At 49.3% G+C, this 12,467-nt stretch overlaps 2 protein-coding genes across 2 annotated transcripts in view; one reads left to right on the plus strand and one right to left on the minus strand.

Moving 5' to 3' along the window:
- The window catches only part of ZNF488 (zinc finger protein 488), a 163,233-nt gene that overhangs the window by 81,347 nt on the left and 69,419 nt on the right, over positions 1-12,467 (minus strand). The gene's annotated exons all lie outside the window — the stretch shown is intronic.
- Positions 1-12,467, plus strand: part of LOC138798957 (anthrax toxin receptor 1-like) — a 78,324-nt gene that overhangs the window by 13,387 nt on the left and 52,470 nt on the right. The window contains exons 2-7 of the mRNA XM_069979597.1: positions 6,717-6,788; positions 7,664-7,735; positions 10,161-10,242; positions 10,599-10,632; positions 11,038-11,117; positions 12,250-12,318. Coding sequence (XP_069835698.1) covers positions 6,717-6,788; positions 7,664-7,735; positions 10,161-10,242; positions 10,599-10,632; positions 11,038-11,117; positions 12,250-12,318 — 409 coding nt within the window. The remainder of the gene's footprint in view (positions 1-6,716; positions 6,789-7,663; positions 7,736-10,160; positions 10,243-10,598; positions 10,633-11,037; positions 11,118-12,249; positions 12,319-12,467) is intronic.

The following is a 12,467-nucleotide window of genomic DNA, read 5'->3' on the forward strand; positions in this document are numbered from 1 at the left end:
GGTATCTCACAGTACGGTAGACATTGTACTTAGAGGGTGTCTGACATATTGTTATTGTGCCTACAGTTATAATTATCTCCAGATTCCTACTATGGTTTTTACCTCTCAGATCTTCAGTTTTTATTTTGCCATCAAGCAGCCACATGACCCTAAATCCTCCTCATCGCCAACTATACAGAATTGTTGGTTTAATCCTCAGGTATAAAGTACAACATGACGGCATACAGGTGACTTCTGGGGTTTGGATATGTCTTGTGTAGATTTGTAAAATGTTTTGTCCCATGAAGAGGTCGGAGAGTGATTCCTGCTCTGGGGGACCCGGCCCATGTATTGTGTGTCAACCAGTTCTTTAGAATGGTCATCCTGTAATGCCGTCTCTCTCCTGCAGAGGTCGCTGCAGAGCCAGGGTCAGATATGAGCGTCACACCCGCCATGATCAGCCGACATTGTTACTGTCACTTATCTAAACTTCTGGCATGTTGTCCACATATGTCAGATATCATATCAGCAACCATGTAGATGTACAGTATGAGCTCCTATAGGTGCTGTATTATGGCTCCATATGTAGATGTACAGTATGAGCTCCTATAGGTGCTGTATTATGGCTCCATATGTAGATGTACAGTATGAGCTCCTATAGGTGCTGTATTATGGCTCCATATGTAGATGTACAGTATGAGCCGCTATAGGTGCTGTATTATGGCTCCATATGTAGATGTTCAGTATGAGCTCCTATAGGTGCTGTATTATGGCTCCTTATGTAGATGTACAGTATGAGCCACTATAGGTGCTGTATTATGGCTCCATATGTAGATGTACAGTATGAGCTCCTATAGGTGCTGTATTATGGCTCCATATGTAGATGTACAGTATGAGCCGCTATAGGTGCTGTATTATGGCTCCATATGTAGATGTACAGTATGAGCTCCTATAGGTGCTGTATTATGGCTCCATATGTAGATGTACAGTATGAGCTCCTATAGGTGCTGTATGTAGATGTACAGTATGAGCTCCTATAGGTGCTGTATTATGGCTCCATATGTAGATGTACAGTATGAGCTCCTATATGTGCTGTATTATGGCTCCATATGTAGATGTACAGTATGAGCTCCTATAGGTGCTGTTGTCACGGCCGCGGCGGCGTCCCGTGCTCCGGGCCGCCGCCGCGACCTCCCTCCATCTCATGCAGCTGCCGGGGTCCCTGTGCAGGGACCCGGCGCTGCTACACGTTCGGCCCCGGGGGGCGCCTCACCTCTCCACGCTCCTGTCTCTCGCTGTGCCAGCCGGCGCGCGCGTCCCCGCCTCCTAGGGCGCGCGCGCGCCGGCTGTCTCAGATTTAAAGGGGCAGTGCGCTCCTAATTGGTAGTTGCACCCAATCACTCCCCTATAAATCCCAACATGCCCTGTCCCCTGTGTTGGAGCCTCTACATGCTTCCCATAGCGTTTGGCCCAGCTCCCTGTTGTTCCTGTGTCCTGTCCGTTACCTGGTCCCAAGTCCCTGTTCCTGAGTCCTGTCCGTTACCTGGTCCCAAGTCCCCGTTCCTGGTTCCTGTTCCCCTGTCACTCCACCTGTTCCCGTGTCCAGCCTGTCACGTGCGCTCTCATCTGCAGACTATTGCCTGTGCCATCTCCTGCCACGCCTCGCCTGCCGACACCAGCAACCAAGCCAGGGGTAGCGACCTGGGGGTCGCCTGCCGCAGCAAGTCCATCCCGCCTTGCGGCGGGCTCTGGTGAAAACCAGCGGCCCCTTAGACTCCGCTCCCTGGTGAGGTTTGTGCCATCGCTGGTGCCGGTCCAGTGGATCCACTACTCCGGGCGTTACAGCTGTATTATGGCTCCATATGTAGATGTACAGTATGAGCTCCTATAGGTGCTGTATTATGGCTCCATATGTAGATGTATGTGTTACTCAGCCAGTAGTGTTGGTTATTTGACGTGACGCCAGCACTGTAGCAGTGCACACGTACCTCCCGCTTCTTGCAGTGTTTCCTTTAAGACGTACCTCCTGCTTTTTGCAGTGTTTCCTTTAAGATGTACCTCCTGCTTCTTGCAGTGTTTGAGAAAAAGCATAATCCCTCAGCAATGGCCCTGGGGTTCCTGGCGTGGGCTAGGGTGGTCCTAGGTGGCTTCTCTACTACTGTACTTAGCCCTGCATAGTGGAATGCTGCAAACAGATCAGACAGTTAGGGTCCTATTCCACCGGCCGAGCAGGACCCGATCAACAATGTAAACGAGCGCCAATCTGCTAGATCGTCGCTCGTTTACTGGGCCTATTCCACGGCCCCCATGATCGTGAAACAAGGGCTGCAGGGACATCGTTACCGATGTCCTTGCAACCCTTGCTTCAAACATTACCTGTCTGGATGCAGCAGCTTCGGAGCGGGGCTGTCTGAACTGAAAAACCGCTCAGCCAATCACTGGCCGCGGTGGTCCCTGCCAGTGATTGGCTGAGCGCTCTGTCAGTTCAGACAGCCCCGCTCCGAAGCTGATTACGCGTCGGTAAATGATTAGGTGAGACAAGGGGATGAGGATTGGCCAAAGAGTTGGCTAAGAATCTAATGGAATATGTTATATCCATTTAGATAGGTCCACGGCTCTGACGGGCCCATACGCGTCATAGAGGGAGGTTACATAACCCCTGAGTGGTGATTATGTGGTGTCCTATCGCAGGTGTTGCTATTGGTTACACCCTTCGTAAAACCCTGTACTTATTGTTTAAAGCGGCACTATCATGAGGTTCGGGCCAGTGAACCTGCTGATATGCCCCAGCCGCTATTTACCTCTGGATTCCATGCCTGTCCTTTTTATTCCGGTGGGGTCCGGTATAGTAGTGTTTTCAGCTAATAGCTCATATGCTAATTAGCGTGTTCAGAGCATTTGGGCGTTCCACATGCTCCAGGAGCACCCACTCGGGCCACCTAGCCTGCCCCCTCCCGGCTCGACCCACTATGCATATTCATATATGCATAGCTTGGCTGCTTGTTACGGGCTGCTTCCTGCACATGCGCCGTAACAAGCGGCCTAGCTATGCATATATGAATATGCATAGTGGGCGGGCCGGGAGGGGGCAGGCTAGGCAGGCCAAGAGGGTGCTCCGGGAGCATGGGGAACGCCAAAATGCTCCGAATACGCTAATTAGCACATGAGCTATTAGCCGAAAACACTACTATACCGGACCCCACCGGAATAAAAAGGACAGGCACAGAATCCAGAGGTAAATAGTGTCTGGCTCATATCAGCAGGTTCACTGGCCCAAACCTGCTGATAGTGCCGCTTTAAGTGGTGATGAAGGTAGTGATAGTTTCACCACTAGATGTTGCTGTTATAGATGTGTGTATGCAGATGCTGCACATCTGAAGTATGCAAAGGGTTATTGTTTGTTTGTTTGTGTGTCACATGGATCTGTGAACCTTAGGTAATCTTTTCTTCTTCTATCCTATCATCTCTCTCTTTACTTCTTCTTTTGCACTCTTCACCCACTCACAGCGCACTTTAGATACGCAGAGGAAGGAAGTCACGTGGGAGACAGGAAGAGTAGGTCAGTCTTAGTCAGAACGCCGTATGGGTAGGAAGCAAGACAAGACACAGCTCACCATTTCTTTTCAAACAGCAGTATGCTAGGAACTTATCCGGATAGAGCAAAGTTGCTAAGGCCTAGGAACTCTATCTCTCAGCGCGGTTGTCAGCAGGGAACCCTCAGCATCCCATCCCTCATAGGACGGGTCTCCCAACACTGGTGGGCCTTAGGGTGTATGAAGACTAAAAGGTCAATATACGGGCACAAGTATTCTCTTCTTCTTCTAAGTATTCTTCTACCTCATCCTCCAACATCCCGGCAGAGCACAGTACCACTTGGGTTGGGACTCTCACAACATCCTCCTCTCTGCTACTCTAGTTCTTTGTATCTCTCAAGATGCTACTCAGTCAGCACGACTGTGCTCCTCACTGTATTCCTATCACAGATCTGGTTGCTGTATTATCAAGTGTCTTAATAATTGCTTAATCAAGTGTATTATACCCGGTCAAGGGAAAGCTGTATAACTTGCTGCACACAAGTACACTTCAAGTAAAACCGAGATTATTTATGCTAAAAAAGCTCAGTGATTTTTCACCCCACACCGACACAGTGTACACTACATCCTTGGGACATTTCCCCTTTCTGTGAGTGACAGTACCAATAGTCCGGGAGGGTCACTACACCACTCCGGCCCACCGTGATATCATCCCAATGGATCCCGTAGCAGCCAAGCAGGACACTGCCCAACCGGCACTGGCGTCACAACATCTTAAGATCCGGCTGTATCTCGGCCAACCACCACCAGAGTGGCGTCACACTCAACCATCTAGCAAGTGACTGGCGGATCCTCTGACACAACACCACCGGGGATTACCACAATTAGCGCCCAGTCTCCATTTGCCCTTTACAAAGTGACTGCTTGGGCCAAACGTCGGGTGGGAGAAAAACTGCCTACAGCTAATGCAGCTATGTGTATGAGAGATGGATAAGGCGGATAGATGAGAGATGGATATGGGGGATAGATAAGAGATGGATATGGCGGAGAGATGGATATGGGGATAGATGAGATGGATATGGGGGATAGATAAGAGATGGATATGGGGGATAGATGAGAGATGGATATGGGGGATAGATGAGAGATGGATATGGGGGATAGATGAGAGATGGAGGATAGATGAGAGATGGATATGGAGGATAGATGAGAGATGGATATGGGGATAGATGAGAGATGGGGGATAGATGAGAGATGGATATGGCAGATAGATGAGAGATGGATATGGGGGATAGATGAGAGATGGATATGGGGGATAGATGAGAGATAGGGGATAGATGAGAGATGGATATGGGGATAGATGAGAGATGGGGGATAGATGAGAGATGGATATGGGGATAGATGAGAGATGGGGGATAGATGATAGATGGATATGGGGGATAGATGAGAGATGGGGGATAGATGAGAGATGGATATGGAGGAAAGATGAGAGATGGATATGGGGGACAGATGAGAGATGGATATGGGGATAGATAAGAGATGGATATGGGGGATAGATGAGAGATGGATATGGGGATAGATGAGAGATGGGGGATAGATGAGAGATGGATATGGAGGATAGATGAGAGATGGATATGGCAGATAGATGAGAGATGGATATGGGGGATAGATGAGAGATGGATATGGGGGATAGATGAGAGATGGATATGGAGGATAGATGAGAGATGGGGGATAGATGAGAGATGGATATGGGGGATAGATGAGAGATGGGGGATAGATGAGAGATGGGGGATAGATGAGAGATGGATATGGAGGATAGATGAGAGATGGATATGGCAGATAGATGAGAGATGGATATGGGGGATAGATGAGAGATGGATATGGGGGATAGATGAGAGATGGATATGGAGGATAGATGAGAGATGGATATGGGGGATAGAAGAGAGATGGATATGGCGGATAGAAGAGAGATGGATATGGGGGATAGAAGAGAGATGGATATGGGGGATAGAAGAGAGATGGATATGGGGGATAGATGAGAGATGGGGGATAGATGAGAGATGGATATAGGGGATAGATGGGAGATGGATGTGGGGGATAGATGAGATGGATATGGCAGATAGAAGAGAGATGGATATGGGGGATAGATGAGAGATGGGGGATAGATGAGAGATGGATATAGGGGATAGATGGGAGATGGATATGGGGGATAGATGAGAGATGGATATGGAGGATAGATGAGAGATGGGGGATAGATGAGAGATGGATATGGGGGATAGATGAGAGATGGATATGGGGGATAGATGAGAGATGGGGGATAGATGAGAGATGGATATGGAGGATAGATGAGAGATGGATATGGCAGATAGATGAGAGATGGATATGGGGGATAGATGAGAGATGGATATGGGGGATAGATGAGAGATGGATATGGAGGATAGATGAGAGATGGATATGGGGGATAGAAGAGAGATGGATATGGCGGATAGAAGAGAGATGGATATGGGGGATAGAAGAGAGATGGATATGGGGGATAGAAGAGAGATGGATATGGGGGATAGATGAGAGATGGGGGATAGATGAGAGATGGATATAGGGGATAGATGGGAGATGGATGTGGGGGATAGATGAGATGGATATGGCAGATAGAAGAGAGATGGATATGGGGGATAGATGAGAGATGGGGGATAGATGAGAGATGGATATAGGGGATAGATGGGAGATGGATGTGGGGGATAGATGAGATGGATATGGGGGATAGAAGAGAGATGGATATGGGGGATAGATGAGAGATGGATATGGGGGATAGATGAGAGATGGATATGGGGGATAGATGAGAGATGGATATGGGGGAAAGATGAGAGATGGCTATGGTATGTGTATGAGGATGTATGGACACTCATGCCGGATATTTGTTAATGATGCTGATGCCGGGTGTATGTGTATGAGGATGTATGGCCACTGATGCCAGGTGTATGTGTATGAAGATGTATGGTCACTGATGCTGGGTGTATGTGTATGAGGATGTATGGCCACTGATGCCGGGTGTATGTGTAGGAGGATGTATGGACACTGATGCCGGGTGTATGTGTAGGAGGATGTATGGACACGGATGCCGGATATGTGTATATGATGCTGATGCTGGTTATATGTGTATGATGCTGATCCCACCACTAATGGCCACTGATCGATGTTATTGCTCCACAGGTCTGGGAGTGTGAAGAACCACTGGCATGAAATATACTACTTTGTTGAGAGTCTCACTGAAAAATTCACAAGGTATGTATGAAACATATGAAGAGCCCTGGTGTGCACAATGTGTAGTGGGTCTCCGCTTCCTGTCGTGGGGTTTATGGGAGATGGTGGAACTCTCCATCTTGGGTCTCGGCTTCCTGTCGTGGGGTTTATGGGAGATGGTGGATCTCTTAATCTTGGGTCTCTGCTTCCTGTAGTGACCAGATGCATTTCCCCTTGAAGACCATTGGGCACTAATGGTGTGAAAGAGGGTGACTATCAACTGAAGCAACTAAGGGGTTAAAACAGCCAGGGAAGTGTTACTTTGGCAGGTTGTTGCCTTTCACTGAAGGTGCCTGCTTTACTGTATAGACTATGACAGAGTCAGCACAGGATGGGTAACATCATTAAGCAACCCGCTTTCCTGTATAGACTGTGACACAGCACAGGATGGGCGACATTATGATGCTGCACGCTTTACTGTATAGAGTCAGCACGGGATGGGCAATTTCCCATAGTACTCTGCTGGATGATTGTTGTGCCCACAGCCGTCGCTCCTGATCCCAACATACACACCCAATGTGGCTGAGTGAGCATGTACACTGAAACCTTTATTAAAATTGCATTTAAAAGTGGTTTTCTAGGTGGGTAATCTTCTCATAGAAACTGAGAGCTATGCATGAGGTACAGAGGAGACCGCCATGCAGATTGGATGACTTAGATGACTGTAATCTACCAGTGTACTGTTGACAGAGGAAATCGAGGAAGGTAGTGAGTACATCTAAGATGGCGGTCCCCAGGTAACATGGAAACCATTATCAGAATGTCAGTGATTTGTTATTTCACCTGTATACTGTGTGTATATACATGGCATACTCCCTGGGTTTGGCTGATCCTATGATGTTTGTCTCTCGGTACAGTCCGATGCTTAGGATGTCGTTCATCGTCTTCTCCTCCCAAGCAAGAACCATCATGAAGCTGACAGAGAAAAGGTAAAGTACTGGTGAGGGTTATGCTAGATCCATCCATCAACCACCTAACACTGTGCAAACCAATTGTGATCAATCCCATGCTGTATGGTGATTGCGATCTGCCCAATGCTGTACAGTGATTGTTGTGTTGGGTTCCATGCTGTTCGGGGATTTTGGTTGTGTTGGGTCCGGTGCTGTTCGGTGATTGTGGTTGTGTTGGGTCCGGTGCTGTTCGGTGATTGTAGTTGTGTTGGGTTCCATGCTGTACGGTGATTGTGTTGGGTCCGGTGCTGTTCAGTGATTGTTGTTGTGTTGGGTTCCATGCTGTTCGGTGATTGTGGTTGTGTTGGGTCCCGTGCTGTTCGGTGATTGTGGTTGTGTTGGGTCCGGTGCTGTTCGGTGATTGTGGTTGTGTTGGGTCCCGTACAGTTTGGTGATTGTGGTTGTGTTGGGTTCCATGCTATATGGTGATTGTGTTGGGTCCGGTGCTGTTCAGTGATTGTAGTTGTGTTGGGTCCCATGCTGTTGGGTGATTGTGGTTGTGTTGGGTTCATGCTGTTGGGTGATTGTAGTTGTGTTGGGTTCCATGCTGTTGGGTGATTGTGGTTTTGTTGGGTCCGGTGCTGTTTGGTGATTGTGGCTGTGTTGAATCCCGTACTGATCAGTGATTGTGGCTGTGTTGGGTTGCATCCTGTTCAGTGATTGTGGTTGTGTTGGGTCCGGTGCTGTTCGGTAATTGTGATTGTGTTGGGTCCGGTGCTGTTCGGTGATTGTGTTGGGTCCGGTGCTGTTCGGTGATTGTGTTGGGTCCGGTGCTGTTCGGTGATTGTGTTGGGTCCGGTGCTGTTCGGTGATTGTGGTTGTGTTGGGTTCCATGCTGTACAGTACTTGTGGTTGTGTTGGGTCCCATGCTGTTGGGTGATTGTGGTTGTGTTGTGTTCCAAGCTGTTGGGTGATTGTGGTTTTGTTGGGTCCGATGCTGTTCGGTGATTGTGGTTGTGTTGGGTTCCATGCTATATGGTGATTGTGTTGGGTCCGGTGCTGTTCAGTGATTGTAGTTGTGTTGGGTCCCATGCTGTTCGGTGATTGTGGTTGTGTTGGGTTCATGCTGTTGGGTGATTGTAGTTGTGTTGGGTTCCATGCTGTTGGGTGATTGTGGTTTTGTTGGGTCCGGTGCTGTTTGGTGATTGTGGCTGTGTTGAATCCCGTACTGATCAGTGATTGTGGCTGTGTTGGGTTGCATCCTGTTCAGTGATTGTGGTTGTGTTGGGTCCGGTGCTGTTCGGTAATTGTGATTGTGTTGGGTCCGGTGCTGTTCGGTGATTGTGTTGGGTCTGGTGCTGTTCGGTGATTGTGGTTGTGTTGGGTTCCATGCTGTACAGTACTTGTGGTTGTGTTGGGTCCCATGCTGTTGGGTGATTGTGGTTGTGTTGGGTTCCAAGCTGTTGGGTGATTGTGGTTTTGTTGGGTCCGGTGCTGTTCGGTGATTGTGGTTGTGTTGGGTCCCATGCTGTTCAGTGATTGTGGTTGTGTTGGGTTTCATGCTGTTCGGTGATTGTGGTTTTGTTGGGTCCTGTGCTGTTCAGTGATTGTGGTTTTGCTGGGTCCCATGCTGTTGGGTGATTGTGTTGGGTTCCATGCTTTTGGGTGATTGTGGTTTCGTTGGGTCCAATGCTGTCCGGTGATTGTGGTTGTGTTGGGTCCTGTGCTGTTCAGTGATTGTGGTTTTGTTGGGTCCCATGCTGTTCGGTGATTGTGGTTTTGTTGGGTCCCGTGCTGTTCGGTGATTGTGGTTGTGTTTGGTGCTGTTCAGTGATTGTGGTTGTGTTGGGTTCCATGCTGTTCGGTGATTGTGGTTGTGTTGGGTTCCATGCTGTACAGTGATTGTGGTTGTGTTGGCTACGGTGCTGTTCGGTAATTGTGGTTGTGTTGAGTCCGGTGCTGTTCGGTCATTGTGGTTGTGCTGGGTTCGGTGCTGTTTGGTGATTGTGGTTGTCTTGGGTCGGGTGCTGTTCGGTGATTGTAGTTGTGTTGGGTTCTGTGCTGTTCAGTGATTGTGGTTTTGTTAGGTTCCATGCTGTTCGGTGATTGTGGTTCTGTTGGGTCCAGTGCTGTTCGTGATTGTGGTTCTGTTGGGTCCGGTGCTGTTCAGTGATTGTGTTGGGTCTGGTGCTGTTCGGTGATTGTGGTTGTGTTGGGTCCGGTGCTGTTCGGTGATTGAAGTTGTGTTGGGTCCTGTGCTGTTCAGTGATTGTGGTTTTGTTAGGTCCCATGCTGTTCGGTGATTGTGGTTGTGTTGGGTTCCATGCTGTTCGGTGATTGTGGTTCTGTTGGGTCCGGTGCTGTTCGGTGATTGTGGTTGTGTTGGGTCCGGTGTTGTTCGGTGATTGTAGTTGTGTTGGGTTCCACACTGTACAGTGATTGTGGTTGTGTTCCTCCCTCACAGAGATCAGATCCGCCTTGGACTCCAGAAGCTCCGCGGAGAGGTCCCCGGAGGCGACACCTTTATGCACGAAGGATTTAAAATGGTAATATGATGTAATGCATGTGCCTTAAGGGTTAATAAAGTCCGTGCCGGGAGTGATAGATCCTGAAAGTTGTAATAGTAACCCATAGAAGAAGCTAAAAACCGGGAACGAGGCCTGGTGGTCTTGGGGCTCAGGGGTGGTCTGGGAGTTCAGGGACCCAGGCAGCTAAGGGGCCCCATACTATCAATAGGGCCCAGCAGCAATCACTAGGTGAGGAACCAACACCGCAGCCTATATGGACATGACAGAGGGGTCCCTAGCTCCGGACCACCGTCTATGAGCTGGAGGGGAACTAGGAAGTAAGTCAGACCACCATCACCCCACAAATCCTGACTGATCCTGAGCATTTCTTACAGGCAAACGAGCAGATCAACCAGGAGAACAGCAGAGGTAAGCGCCCCCCGCCCATTCCAGGCTCCCATAGTGACCATTCACAGCTTCAATAGCAACCATTAAGAGCTTCCATAGCAACCATTCATTGCTGCCATAACAACCATTTACAGCTTCCATAGCGACCATTTACAGCTCCCATAGCAACCATTCAAAACGCCCATAGCAACCATTCAAAACTCCCATAGCGACTATTCACTGCTCACATAGCAATCAATCAGGGCTCCCATAGCGACTGTTCATGGCTCCCATAATAACCATTCATAGCTCACATACCCACCAATCACAGCTCAACTTCCACTTTACCCAAACAAGGTGAGAATTGAGTGTTTTGTTGTGATTGGTTGCTATAGGCAACAGAGAATTTATAAGACAGCACCTTACATCTCCTCTATTGTCTCCCAGCTAACAGTGCGGCGAGTATCATCATCGCGCTCACTGATGGCGAACTGCAGCAAAACCAATTCTACTATGCCGAGAAAGAGGTAGGAGGACTCCGCGACCCTCTCTAACCGAGACACACCCCAACACCGACACTGTCTAACCCAGACACACCCCGACACTCTCCAACCCAGACACACCCCGACACTCTCCAACCCAGACACACCCCGACACTCTCCAACCCAGACACACCCCGACACTCTCCAACCCAGACACACCCCGACACTCTCCAACCCAGACACACCCCGACACTCTCTAACCCAGACACTCTCTAACCCAGACACACCCCGACACTCTCTAACCCAGACACACCCCGACACTCTCTAACCCAGACACACCCCGACACTCTCTAACCCAGACACACCCCGACACTCTCTAACCCAGACACACCCCGACAATCTCTAACCCAGACACTCTCCAACCCAGACACACCCCGACACTCTCCAACCCAGACACACCCCGACACTCTCCAACCCAGACACACCCCGACACTCTCCAACCCAGACACACCCCGACACTCTCTAACCCAGACACACCCCGACACTCTCCAACCCAGACACACCCCGACACTCTCCAACCCAGACACACCCCGACACTCTCCAACCCAGACACACCCCGACACTCTCCAACCCAGACACACCCCGACACTCTCTAACCCAGACACTCTCTAACCCAGACACACCCCGACACTCTCTAACCCAGACACACCCCGACACTCTCTAACCCAGACACACCCCGACACTCTCTAACCCAGACACACCCCGACACTCTCTAACCCAGACACACCCCGACACTCTCTAACCCAGACACACCCCGACACTCTCTAACCCAGACACACCCCGACACTCTCTAACCAAGACATACTCTGAAACTCTCTAACCCAGACACACCCCAACACTCTATAACCCAGACACACCCCGACGCTCTCTAACCAAGACATACTCTGAAACTCTCTAATTCAGATACACTCTGACACTCTCTACCCAGACACATTCTGTCACTCTTTAACCAAGACACCCTCCGACAGTCTCTTACCCAGACACACTCCAACATGACACTCTCTAACCCAGACTTATTCCAATACTCTCCTCTTCTGAGCCACGCAGAGTATTGCTCCTGGTGTGTGGATAATCTGCAGTATGTAAATAAGTCACCTGTGGTTATTATTATTTACAGGCGGACAGAGCGCGCAGCCTGGGCGCCATTGTTTACTGTGTGGGAGTGAAAGACTTTAACGAAACACAGGTAAGAACAACTGCTCCAACTAAGATTACCACCACCAATACTACTACCACCACCAATACTATTACCACCACCAATACTATTACCACCACCAATACTATTACCACCACCAATACTATTACCACCACCAATACTATTACCACCACCAATAC

This window comes from Dendropsophus ebraccatus, chromosome 8 (assembly GCF_027789765.1).
Source record: "Dendropsophus ebraccatus isolate aDenEbr1 chromosome 8, aDenEbr1.pat, whole genome shotgun sequence".
NCBI classification, from domain to species: Eukaryota; Metazoa; Chordata; class Amphibia; order Anura; family Hylidae; genus Dendropsophus; species Dendropsophus ebraccatus.